The 13,428-nt window shown below is 37.1% G+C and overlaps 3 protein-coding genes across 6 annotated transcripts; 1 reads left to right on the top strand and 2 right to left on the bottom strand.

Annotated features, from left to right (window-relative positions):
• Positions 1–508: 508 nt before the first annotated feature.
• Positions 509–2,102, bottom strand: tspan10 (tetraspanin 10). The gene is made up of 3 exons (XM_008416171.3): positions 1,782–2,102; positions 1,100–1,686; positions 509–1,018 (listed from the first exon to the last, which is right to left on the bottom strand). Exons 1-3 carry the CDS (start codon positions 1,869–1,871, stop codon positions 712–714), a joined length of 984 nt encoding a protein of 327 aa, XP_008414393.1. The 5' UTR covers positions 1,872–2,102; the 3' UTR covers positions 509–711.
• A 3,962-nt stretch (positions 2,103–6,064) lies between these two features.
• Positions 6,065–8,440, top strand: LOC145552567 (uncharacterized). The gene is made up of 4 exons (XM_081610065.1): positions 6,065–6,352; positions 6,541–6,639; positions 6,723–6,849; positions 7,421–8,440. The coding sequence occupies exons 2-4, from the start codon at positions 6,549–6,551 to the stop codon at positions 7,698–7,700; spliced, it is 498 nt and encodes a 165-aa protein (XP_081466191.1). The 5' UTR covers positions 6,065–6,352; positions 6,541–6,548; the 3' UTR covers positions 7,701–8,440.
• A 1,096-nt stretch (positions 8,441–9,536) lies between these two features.
• Positions 9,537–13,223, bottom strand: LOC103468886 (immunoglobulin lambda-1 light chain-like). Of its 4 annotated transcripts, XM_081610066.1 has the most exons (5): positions 13,119–13,223; positions 12,713–13,030; positions 11,001–11,004; positions 10,843–10,880; positions 9,537–10,021 (listed from the first exon to the last, which is right to left on the bottom strand). In XM_081610066.1, exons 1-5 carry the CDS (start codon positions 13,156–13,158, stop codon positions 9,687–9,689), a joined length of 735 nt encoding a protein of 244 aa, XP_081466192.1. In that variant the 5' UTR covers positions 13,159–13,223; the 3' UTR covers positions 9,537–9,686. The 4 variants fall into 4 exon arrangements, 1 of the variants encoding a protein (XP_081466192.1); XR_014088656.1 differs by lacking the exons at positions 11,001–11,004; positions 12,713–13,030; positions 13,119–13,223 and adding exons at positions 11,380–11,491; positions 11,569–11,593 and having other exon boundaries at positions 9,984–10,021; positions 10,843–10,927; XR_014088655.1 differs by lacking the exons at positions 11,001–11,004; positions 12,713–13,030; positions 13,119–13,223 and adding an exon at positions 11,032–11,341 and having other exon boundaries at positions 9,968–10,021; positions 10,843–10,927.
• Between the last annotated feature and the right edge of the window lie 205 nt (positions 13,224–13,428).

Below are 13,428 nucleotides of genomic sequence, written 5' to 3' on the forward strand. Positions count from 1 at the left end.
ACCAAACAGAAGGATTTATCATAAAACAATAATTTTTGTTTCAAAACATGAAATCCAATAATTACTATTTCATTATCAGTTTCTAATTTAATAATTTAGTGTTTCAGAATTTATTTAAACAACTTGTGCCATATTTAAGCATAAGTTCACAACTCTAATAGTTAGCATAAAGCCCAGATCCCACCACCACAGACCTCTGTTTAAATTATAGTGTATTTTTTGGCTGTAAAATATCATTCATACTATACTGCTTCCTGACAGAGTGTATATTTTGTGAAACAATAAATACATAAAAACAATGAAAACTGATCATGCGCCAAAGGTTGACGAAGGTTAATGACTTTGCAGTATGGATGCAGAGTCAGAAGATGGATGCAGAGTCAGAAGATTTTTTTGTGAAAAATCTTCAGAGTCGGAAGAAAAAAAAGTTAAAAAATGAAAAAAAAAAGTGAAACCCTTGAGCTCCAAATCTTTCCATAACAAATAATCACTCATTTTTAGTGACTGCTCACGGTAACTCATCATCCTTTTATGTAGGAAGAGGAAAATATTTACAGTACCTTAGATGTGTTTCTATTTAGTTTCCAAAGTACAAACCCTGTTTATGCAATCTGAATATAAAACGCGTGTAACTATGGAGCCCAGAATTGAAAAAAAGAACAAAATACCAAGAAACAGCCAGGACTCTGATGACTTCATGCCATATTTACGTCATGCGTGAGCTTTATGCCTGTGAATGTTTTCCAACAGCTTTGTTGCGATGAGCACGGCAAGAATCTGAACCCCAACAACGACGACGCCAACTGTCCCGATCAGGCCCTCGTGCCGCTCGATCCAACGAGAGATTCCGCCCAGACAACCCCCCAGAAAGATCACACTCTGAGCGGTAAACTCGTCCATGAGCTGTGCTCCCAGGCCGCACTGTGAGTTCCACACCGTCCCGTTCTCCAAAGGGTCCACGCAGCACGTTGCAGGGACGCCACACGCCAAAACTCCCGGAGCTGAGCAGTTGTAATATCTGAAAAGAAAAGTTTTAAAATTGATGGTCAGCTGAAAATTTACTGAAATAACAAATAAACAGAGGTCATACTCCACTCACATGTTCACCTCCCAGTCCCGGTAGGTGTCGGCCCCGCAGCACTGCAGACCCAACTGGATCTCATCTGTGATGAACCTCAGGTCCAGATCGTCTTGATAGCCCGCCATGGCGGCTAGCATCCCTGACCGCAGATATCCTTCGATCTGATCCTGCACAGTGTAGGCCACGATTGCAAACAGCACCTGGAACGTGATGAGCACCAGCACTATAACAGAGAACATCTTCAGCAAGCAGCAGTTCTCCCTTAAAGAACCAACACACCCCGTCAGACAGAGCAGAGTGAGCAGAAAGCCCAGCGTCAAAAGTATCAGCATCGGATCCGTGCCGATGGCTCCAATCTTCTCCTGGGCGAACGATTCTTTGCTGGCGAGACCCCAGATCCCCAAGCCAAGAACCACCAGACCCAAGACTGTGAAGACCAGGTTGCACAGGAACAGGAAGTATTTTAGGAAATAATCCATCAAAGAATAACTGTAATGAGGTCGGATTCTTGTGGGACTGTTGCGATCCCGATCGCTGGGCGTTCCTGTTTGATATCCACTGTCAACATGGCCGAGATCCTCATCCTCCGCTTTTGCAGCACCTGACTTCAGACATAGAGATAAAGTTTTTAATGAGGGCTAAGGCTAACTGTAGAAAAGCACAACATTCTTAAAAAATGATAAACTATTGAAAGGCCTACCTTTGGAATAAGTGGACTGGACTCATTCTGCCCATCGTCTCTCCTGGACCAGGGCCACTCAAACTTCTTTACGGGTAAATATTGTCGCATATTGTCATCCAGTCGGAGACAACCGACCCTGTGCTGTTAGCTCCTCAGAGTAGCTCAAGTTGAAATGAAACATGAGAATATTTGCTGCAGCGGAAAAAACAGAGCGCTGATACTGAGAGACCCTGCTATGTTCAGCCTCAAAGTGCTGTGAGGCCTGAAATTTTTTTTCATCATGTGAGAGTCACAATGAGGGGATTAGTGAGCTGTCAGACCCCAAAACAAGGAGCTTTTCATATCAGGCTATTTCTAAAAAACTGACTTGAACTGAAAAATCGAAAGGTCAGAGACAATAAGTATCTAGTCTCTCCAACAATGCAATATACCAGGAATGAAATGTAATCATAAAAAAGCAAGTTTAGTCATGTTTTTATGCTATGTATAACAAACATTATCATACATATTTGAATGTATGTTTCCAGACAACGACCACACATGCCTGAATATTGTTTGCCGCCTCGCTGACCCTAAGTATTATTGTCTCTATGTTGATTTGATTACAAGACTTTGTGACCTTCACCTCAAAACTTTGTCATTTTTTTATAAGTTAAGAAATGAGAATTTTATGAACACCAATAATTTTTAAATGATTTCCTCTCAAACTTATTTATGCAGAATATCTCACTGTAGATATTCAGTAAGTTATTTTATGAATGAATATAATTGTCTTAATTGACTCAACCACCTCAGCTATTCGAATACTTTTCTGTTTTTCCTTTGTTGGGGATGAAAAACAACATGGCCAAAAGTTGTTTTATTCATCCAAATGAAATAAAAATAATGTTAATACTTTAAAATTGTTTTAAAGTATAATCTTTTGGAGTAGTTCGAACAAATTTAAGTTATGAATCTCAAATTGTTTATCAGATTTTATTTTGCATCATGAAAAAAAATATAAAACAATGGAAAATATGTCTTTAATGCAACACATTTCAATGAGCTTTCTCAGAAAGAGTAGAATTTAAAAATATTTTTTTGTAGAACATACAGGATTTGAGTTAAAAAGCAGCTTATGTCAAAGGTCAAGACAAATAATCTTTCACCCAAGTGTAGATTTGTTTGGGAGCCAAAATCAGAGAAAGGCATCCAAATTGACCAAAGTCTTTAAAACTCAGAAAAAGAGAGAAAGCTACAAAAATAATAATTTCTTTCACTGTGTTACAGACAGATACAATATTAATGTTTATGTCTATTGAAGATGTGGTTTTGTGAAAAAAAGATGGCAGCATTTTCACAAAATATTCTTTTTTTCATTTAGCATCCTATGTTTACATCTGCTTCGTTATTTCTGATTTTGTACACTTTCATTAGTGTATTAAAGGAACCATCAAAAATGATCCTGTCTGAATAAAACTGCAGTCCGGACACACTTCTGCAGTACCTCAATGTAACCACTGGATGTCATCAAAGAGTATTACCACACCAAAGTACCGTAGTCAACGACTAACTGCATTAAAAAAATATTTTAAACGAGATTGTATTATTAAATGCGAGGTTTATAACATGACTGTGATTGTTTTGCAGAGCTCTGCTTGACTGATAAAAATATTCACAATCTATCTATAAAGGCAAAAAATAAACCAAAAATACAACATATTTTTTTTCCAACTAGGATAAATTATTTATAGTTATTTCCCAGTCAAGTCAGATTGTTTTTTTTTTAGACAAGTGAGAGTGTAGAAAGAACCAAGGTCACAAGAAAAAATAAAGATGATAGTAAAATAAAGCATATAAAGATATTAGACTGACAAACTGCCCCAGGATTTCCCTCGTCAGCTTTGAGGAAAAACCTTCATGTATAGTTTGGGGTGCTATTTTATAAAAAATGCACTTAATAAATGTACATTTCTTTGGGAGCAGAAAAAAAAAACCTCATAGAAATATTGTTTTTAATCATTGCTCCAATCAACATTTAGCTTTTCTCTGAATTTGGAAGTTGAAAAATTTCAGCTGTAGCTATCCTCCACAAGTCCTCAAATAAAGCTTCTTGCGGTCATGTGCTTCCAAGAGACAAAAAGAAGTAGCATCTGATAAAGCTGATGTGACTGAGCTGAAAAACAGAAAATATGAGGCCTGACTATTTTCCTCTGTGGATCTGTAGCTCCACTGGACTCATTCTTTCCTCTGGCTACTGGACTGAGCTGCAAGGAGCTGGAAGCCAATGAGAGTGTTACTTCAGGCAGACGGCTGGCTGCCTCTCAGTTCCTCAGTACATCTGGAAACATATTTCTATGCAATAGTAAAAACTAACTGTAAAACTAAATATTTTGGAGAGTAACTACATTGGAATATTTACAACTTCACAGTTACATTTTCAGTAGTATGTTTTCAGTAATATGTGTTAAATGAAATATATTTCAATCATGTAGTAAGTTAAGAATCAAGACCAATAAGCAAACATGAAATATACTTGAATTGGAGAAGATGATTTGCTGCTAAATATTTATCTTTATCAAGTGGTCTTGTACCTGATAGTCAATGTTTTTTTTTTAGGGGGGGGGGGCTCACACTGCATTGGGATTGTCTATATACTTATCTTAACCTCAGGGAAAGTTTGTAAAGCAAATTAGGTAAATAAATTCTAAATCAGCCACCCATGGTGCAACTGCTCTGGAGAATCGCTGCAAGGACCGGAAGAACAATACAGCTAATTTCGATGTTCAGTTTAGTTGATCTTGCCCCAACTTCTTGATTCTGTGGGTTGTCTGGTCAGTATCTCTCCCTTTTCTTCTCTCTCTGCGCTCCTTGCATTCAGAAGTTGGGAGTATTGTGTTTCACAAATCTCTGCATATAGTTTTCGAACAGTCTCAAGAGCAGAGTGTGTGATGTAAAGGGTTATCATCACGTCTTGGTCAAGTACGTTCACAATGTGGCTTAGATAAAACATTAACATTGGATTGTGACAGACGAACAATGTCTTTATTGAAACCCTTGGATCCAAAAGTACATAAAATATAGAAGTATTTAGAAAATTTTACATTAAAACTTATACAACTACAGAAATGAGAGCATAAGTGGGAACAAAAAAAAAAACTGCAGTGAAAGAAAAAACTGAGTGAGTTATTGTTTCTGAGATCTTTTCTAATTCTCCAGTATGGGTTTCTTGGAGACATATTGAATCTAAACAGGTAACATCTTTGTATTTGGATTGATTCAAACAACATGTAAGTTGTTCTGCCCCGTCTCTTGCAGTGCTGTCAGCACCTAAGATGGAAATCCAGCAAAAAAAAGGAAGGACATATTGCGTAAAGCATTTGAGAGGGTAGATTTCAACTGTGGTTTATGGTCTTGTCTGCACTAATAGAAGCTAGAGTTATTTTTAAAGATATTCGAACAAACACATAAACTTTTGTTAAATCCAACCGTGAACTGTTCTAAAGACTCCGGGTCATGACGCCTTATGTCTTAAATTCTCCTTACACTAAGCTGCAACTACTGTAATGTCTCCGAGTTCAAAGACGGTCCAGATGTTTGGGACTCGACCGTCAGTTAGCAGAAATGGTCTCATATAGTTGGCTGCAGATATTAGCAGAATCCCCCAAATGCATTAAAGAGCGATCATTTCTGGACAAGAACAAACAAAAGATTTATATTTTCTATTTGCAGTGATTTATATCTTCTTGTCTCTGAAATAACCATCCTACTTCACCTACCCAGATGTTGGAATGCCTTGGAGCATTTGGACTGTAGGGAACAAGTTGCCTCATCTTCCATCAGAAGTTAGATTATCACCACATAAATAATCGTGAATTATAAAGGATGGATAAATGTCAAACTGAGCGAATTTGGTGGAATAAATCACTCAGCAGCTCATTTCGATAAGGGGTGGAAGCAGTTTACGGATGAGAGAGTTTCTCGGAAGTGGTGCGTTTTTGCCTTTAATTCCAACTCACAGATGAATAGAAACGTAAAACCGACCGTTTGATGTAACCAATTTAAAGTTTTCATTCACTTCGTCCTAATGAGTGCTCTTGAGTCAGCAGGTTTCTATCATCCGTGGCAGCTGCAAAGCCTGATGCTGACTGTGCCTGTCAGCCCCAGATGGTTAACAGATTTTATTACAGTAGGCAGTAAGAATGTTAGTCTGGAGCCATCATGTTCCATCTAACACCTCCTCAGAATCAGACAGAGCCCACAGGTTGATAAGAGGGTGGGGGAGTCACAAGATTCCAACAAAAAAAAATAATAAAATAATTATGTGTATGTCAGTTAGCAATGTAAGAAATGCACAGCATTCAAGAACTTGTGAGGAATCTAAAGTAGAAGGGATTTCTCTGTTTTTCACTCGGTGCATGTGAACCCAGCCCTGTGAACACATGCTAAAATATCCGATTCTGTCACCACCCTTCATCACTGACGTCGGGAGGAGCAGGTGGAGGAAAAGCTCAGAGAGGCTGGAGAGGCAGTAAGAAGAGAGTTTATTTTTCATCTGGGTGATTCCTGAAGGATTTTACTCTGGCATTTGGAAACTGCCTCACACAAAGGTAAACCGCAAAAGATACATGTCAAGCTAATCAAAGTTGAAATATATGACAATTTAACATTTATACCTAACTTTGTAATAATGAAGTTAATGGTTTTAATTTGTTTAAACTTAAGAGGTTTATATAGAAAATTGTAAAAAAAAAAAAAAAAAAAAAAAAGTGTTTAACTTTATTTTTCTGTCTTTAAGTTAAAACGATGGCGTTGAAGGTTCTGGTTCTGCTCTGCATGCTGTCAACATCTGCAACTCAGAAAAGGAAACATGAAACCTCCCCTTGGGATCCAAAAGGCAAGGAATGACCTCTTGTTCTTGTAAACAATTACTAAATGCATTGGGTCAAACACTCTTACACAGATTTCTGTGTTCACCAGAGCACACCAGCAGAAAGGCTTGCTCCAACCTGACTCAAGTACTGGACAACTGGAAATTTGCTATAATGACCCAAGTGAAAGAGCTGCTGATCCATGACCACGCTTCTGTTCTCCCTGAATACACCAGGTGAGTCGCGCCGAACCAAGGCAGCGGGAACGAGCTCCGACAGATAAAGTTTGCACTCTGAGTCATCCATTAAAAAACTCTCGACAAACCCCTGGTCCTCTTGCGACATTAGAATATTATGCAACATGTTTCTGCTTTTTAAATGACCTCAACGCAGGGAGTGCGCCAAATGGAAAAGAGTGAAACGTTTCAGCAACGTGGTCTGCTATGTTTAGTGCTCCTGAAACTCTCCAAGTCATTCCTCCAGAGACAGGGCTTATGACACAACAGAGCAAACAGCTATTTGCCGGACTTTGATCTTAACATCTTTGATCTTAACATCAAGAACATCTTAACTTTTTACATCTTTTTTAAAAGAGATTTTTGTTCTTGTCATTCCATGTGTTCTTGCTGATTGTGTGGCTGTTTCTGCTCAACACCATGTTATGACTTACACACTGTTGCCATTTTGTCTTGGCTGTGTTCTTCTCATTTCCTGATATAGTTTAAAAGTGTAATAAAGCCAACAGTCTCGGGCAGCTTATTGAAACAGTGAGATCATTTTAATTAATTCATGTCTCCGTGTGCCTAGGATCCAGCCTCTCTCCGAGGCTCTGGGAGACCTCTACCAGCAGTTTAACTCGCTGAAAGACGAGCTGGGGAAGCTCACCTCAAAGTTTGATGGAGTGGAGGCTTTTGTGGATGATATCAAAGAAGGTAGATTCACCGTGCCTCATTGGTCAGTGTCCAGGACTCCTCCCAGCTTTGGTCTGAGGTCTCCACTTGGAGCGCAGCGGAGGGCTCTGGACAGGAGGCTCATCAATCAGCCAACACTGCTCAGAGCAAGGAGGAGAGGCACTCAGAGACAGTAAAATTGTTGATTGCTAACTATTGTCAACAATAACAATAACTATTGTTCTATGCTTTTAGAGTGCTGGATGTAATAGGAAAGGGTTTTCTGGGCTGATCACAAATTTCCCTGAATATGAACCACATTATGCAGTGATGGTTGTTCCACTTTTCCTGGTCATATTCTGCCACTAGGTGGCATCATCCACCTGGTTGTTCATTATTCAACTCGCTTTTTTGTGCCTGCACATTGCTGAAATATAAATACAAAGAATGTTTATTGTAATATTATCAATAATCAGAAACCTTTATAGCAAACTTTAGACAAATTGAGTTTGCTTTAGATGCAGCATTTTCAAATACCCATTCTTAATAAGGAGGCAAAATGAAACTATGTGTCAGCACAAGTTGAGCAGCAGCTATAGTCCTTGATAGAACACCTTTACACTAATGGATTGGGACAATCCTTCTATCCTTTCTTTATCTTCAAACTTTTAGCTGTTGATCAGATGTCTGATTTGTCATAATCCTTTTTCTGTGCATGTTAATATAGTATTTTTGATTCTGATTCTCAGCATGTATCGTATAAACCCTGCTAAAATAAATCTAAAATGATGTTTATCTGTTCTGGTCTACTACCCTGTGACATGTCTTACAAGACTGTTCCATAACGCATGCTCATTTCTGTACTGAGTATTTATAACTCTCATTGGTTTGCACTTTATGTTTCTGCTAAAACAACTATTAAAAACATACAACAGCATATGGTGTGGTGATTAGCAGTGTTAACCAGTAAAAACCTGGCTGAACATGTGTGGTATAAACACACATGCTAACAAGGCACAGGCTGTTCTGTGTGTCGTTTGGCTGTACTCCTGTCCAGTTATGGATGGACTGATGATCTGCGCAGATTGTGACTACTAGAATGCATCCCAACCTCGTTTTAATGGTCACTTTGGGAGGGATCAGAACACATTTTTTCCCCAAAAACAAGAGATGACAAGATTTACAAGACTGAGAAAACAAGCTGCTGTTGCTTGATGAAAACATTGTAGAACATGCTTTTATCAGCCTGCTGCATTTAAACATAAAAGATAACAATGTGATTTACAGCATCTTCCTTTTTTTTAATTACAAGTAACCGAGGACATACAAACACTCGAAAAAAGTACAACTAAAAGAGTCAAAGAGGTTGAATGCATCGCTTTTCCTCATAAAATACTCATTTAAAGAGCCAGATTATGAGCTATGTGTTTAGTGCAATGACAAAGGATTAAGTCTTCATTTTTATCAATTAAAGAGAGAAATATATTTATTTTTACCAATTCCAACATAAAAACATTAAACACCCTGATATATTGGTATTACATGTAAATTTGTTAAACAAGAAGAATTAAAACCTCAGTGTATCAGGGATTGTTCCCTCTGAAACTAGATTTCATTATTTACTTATAATCTAAAAAAAGCACAGCAGGCCTGCAGGTGTATCCTGTAAAAGAAGAGACAGCGAGAAGCAAAGTGATGCTTCACTGGCTGTAAAAAAAAAAAAAAAAAGGGCTCCATTTCGCTTGCTCATGTCTATCAGACATTATGATTTACTCAGGCTCTGTTATGTTTTTAGGCCCACCAAACTAAGTACTTAAAACTTTACAGAGCATATATGTTTTTAGGACTCATACCAGTGGTGTTAAACAATAAACTGTGAAAACATGAAAGGTAATAAATAAATAAACATGACGTATTGACATTTTTTTAGCTTCTCTGATGCCAAACTTCACAAACATCGCATTGTAAGCAAAATCTTTTAAGTGGGCACAACTACTGTCAATAATAAATAATGAAATACACATGAACACCAATTTCCAATGTAACAATGATTTATTAATGAAAAAGAAAGCCAAGAGAACAATAGTTGTCAAATAAACACTAAATAAGGAAGCATATTTCCTAAATCATGTAAGAAGCAATCAGAAAAGAAGCAGATTATAAATGATGGTTATGATCTTCTGCTATTCTTCAGCAGGACATCCTGACTTGTTGATGGTTTTCTCTGCAGCCTGGGAGCCCAGAGACACTTTACAGGCGTAAACCTTGTTCATGTTCCAGTCTGATGTCTGGATGGACAGAGAACTGCTGATGTGGAAAGTCTGGTCTGGTCTCTGAACAGCAGTGCTGGTGGAGATCCCACTGCTCACTGGACTCCCATCAACCAACCAGCTGACATCAGCAAAACCTTTAGTTTCACTGGACAAACCGGACAGACAGAACAGAGTAGCTTTGTTGGACTGGAGCTCAGCCTTGGATGGAGGGAAGACAGTCAGGACAGGAGGAGGAAGACTGGAACCTGGAATGAAGATAATTATATAAATACACAATTAAATCAATGACAAATATTATTTGGTGAAAAAATAGTGATATTATTGAAAAGAACAAATATGAGAATAAATAAAAATATTGAAGCAGATAAAAAAATACATAATTATAATATGGATTTTTTGATGGATTTATTAGATTTGTTTGAATGAACAAAAATAATGTGACTTAATTTATCATCAAAGCAATAATAAAATAAAAAATAAACAACAGCAAGACATAAAATATAAAAATCTGCATGATTTAAGAAAGATTGGGGATATATTTATTCTAGAAAAAATTATAATTTAATAATTATTATGATGATTATCAGTTTGTAGATTATATTTGCCTGCAGCTTTGTTTTTCAATGGATATTTTTTTTATTTGGAAAGTAATAAAATAAGTACACATTTAAGTTAATATAGATAAAAGTTTACTGCCATTTATTTACATGAGAGATCAAATAAAACAAGGATTTCACTGCAAATAAAAAACCTAAAAGAGAAATGTATGTGAATTATTGGTCAGTTTTACTGTAACCACATTTGCACAACTGTCTCTTAAACATCGTCTGAAGATGAGGCCATGTAGAAAACTTAAATATCTGACATATTTGGATTTGGAAAATTTACTTTTGAAACCAGATTTTACATGGCTATAAGTTACAATCCTTTTCATAAAGTACTTTTTTTTCTGGAAAAATAAAAAAAGCAAAACAAAAAAACAAACAAGAACTTTAAAAAAAAACAGAGGAAAAATGTAAAAGTACAAAAAAAGTCTCTCTTCTAAGTAATTAAATCAAATTCTTACCTGTGACAATCAGCTTGGTTCCCGGTCCGAATACCACAGTGATTCAGTTTGTGTACATCGCCGTACAAAAACCTCCTCCTTGTTTCTGATGACAGAGTGGAAGTGAAACATCCTGCTGTGAGAAACTTTCACTGAAAACATCTCAGTCTCTTCATCATTCTGCTTTTATTAGAAAACACACTAACTCACTTTGGTCTCTGTGGACACATTTAAACAGTGGAAATTCTGTTTATAGTAACAAATGTGTGTTGTGAACTGTTTAGTGTTCAGATATTTGATCAGTTTGGATGTTTGGGTTTTTGTCACACTGTGAATCACTGTGATACATCTTCCTCAGCAGAGTCATCCCATGTCTGACAGAAATACAGAGCAGAGTCTCCTGACTCTGTCTGCTTAATAATGAACTGATAATCTATGTCTGATGAAGATTTAGAGTTGAATCGATCTGAAGAGAAACCTGTTCCAAAGTAGAGTGAACTGTCTCTGTGCCAAAAACTCAGAACATACTGAGGAACTCCACCAGGAACTTGTTTGTACCAGCTGACATAATTTCCATCATATCTCTGAATGTTGCAGTTTAGAACAACTTGTTGTCCTGCTGAGACTGTCTTGATTGGCTCCTGGGTCAATGTTATCGCTGCATCAACACCTGACAACACATGAAGAGAAACAGTTGAATCAAAAGGTTTGCATGTATCATCTTAAAGAGTCTGAGAAGAATCTTACATGTTAGAGCAGTGATGAGACTGCAGACGATCCCCAGCATGTTGTCAGTTTGTGTTGTAAATGTTTTTTTTGTTTTTTTTCTGTGTAGCAGAACAGTGAGCAGGTTGGACTGATAGGAGGAGAGAAACTGAGGCTTATAAAGACCCTGAGGATTGGAGAAGTGGAGGAGGAGGAGATTCATATGAGTCTAATATGTCATTTTTAATAGAAAAATTCAGTGTATGTCTTTGTTGTTCTTTGCCAGTTCATATCTCTACCAGACAGTGAGTTTATTTTGTTGTTGTTTTATCTGTTTTATTCTAAAAAAAAATATTCCTAATCCCAAATGATAACGCCCATTTTTCTGTTGAATCATGTTGACAGAACTGCCTCAATAACTTTTGTAAGTATTGCAAATTAAACTTTTAGATGTTTGATAAGATTTTGTAGCAGTTTTGGCCAGTTCTTTAAATAAAACTGAACTGTCAAGTTATGTTACATGGAGGCTGATGAACAAGTATGGATTCCACCAAAAACGTGTTTCACATTTTATAGGAATCAAAGCATTTCTTTTGATTTATGTATTTGATATTTGAATATTTTCTGAACATGTGCTTATGTAGAAATGTGTTGCTACTGAACACTTGAACGTCTCTTACTGTGAAAAGTTCTCTGGTCTGATCTTCACACTTTGTGAACTCTGTAACATAAGATTATATATCTAACTTTGCAAACGTAAAAGTGGAAGTTAGCAATAACCTTAGAGATTTGTACAAATATTTAAGAGAAAATTGAAATTCAGTGTTATAATCAATAGATGTTTGAAACACTTTTTTCCATGAAAATTATATGGAACTTTAAAAAAGCCATTGGAGTAAATGTTTGAGTCAATATACTTTTTCAATTCCTAATATTGTTATCTGCTAAATTGTCAATTGAGTTACACTGGACATCTAAAAACCAACAATTTACAAAGGCGCTTCAATATTTTAAACAAATAAGCACAAACGTGCATAATGAATAAAACAGTAAAAAGCAGAGACTTCTAAGAATTATTTGGATATCTTTGTTATTTTTCAGTCCTGCAGTTCTCCATTTGTCAAAAAGCAGAAGTGTTTGTGTTGAGGTTTTTGTCATGGCATAAATCACTGTGATACATAATTACTGACAGAGCCATCCCATGTCTTACAGTGATAAAATGCAGAGTCAGGCTCTTCTGCACTCTTTATGATTAAACGATAATTTGTTGTGGACTGATGAGTTGATGTGAACTTTGGAGATGAAAACCCAGAACCGTAGGTTGGTGAACTAGAGCTGTGATGAAAATTCAGCACAAACTGAGGAACTTCTCCAGGAATCTGTTTGTACCAACGTGCACCGCTGTTAGTAACACTCCCCAGGTTACAGTCCATGGTGGCTGTCTCTCCTTTCCTCACTGTCACAACAGGAGGCGTCTGTGTCACCACTGTCACACCACTCACACCTAGAAAACAACAAGATGACATTTAGTCAAGAGAAACAGACTGATAAATCCAGCTGAGCTTCAGTCTGCAGTAAGTCATCCTCCTTACATGTTAGAGCAGTGATGAGAGTGCAGAGGGTCCCCAGCATCTTGTCAGTGTGCTCTGAGAATGATCTTGAAATGTGTAAAGTGACCTTACTGCTGACAGATGAGAGAGATTAGAGGATGAGGAGAGGATGTGCTGTTAGGAGGCTTTTAATACAACACAAACTGAGAGTGACTGACAGGAGGAGGAGCTCTGAAGCTCATAGTCTGAAAGATATTTTTGAATCAAGTACATGATAGCCAATATTATATTTAACATATAGGTGAAATTTTGTCATGTCTTTTATATAACAAGCTAAGGCTGCAAGTTCACT

The sequence above is a fragment of the Poecilia reticulata genome, chromosome 8 (assembly GCF_904066995.2).
Source record: "Poecilia reticulata chromosome 8, P_reticulata-male-v2, whole genome shotgun sequence".
NCBI classification, from domain to species: domain Eukaryota; kingdom Metazoa; phylum Chordata; class Actinopteri; order Cyprinodontiformes; family Poeciliidae; genus Poecilia; species Poecilia reticulata.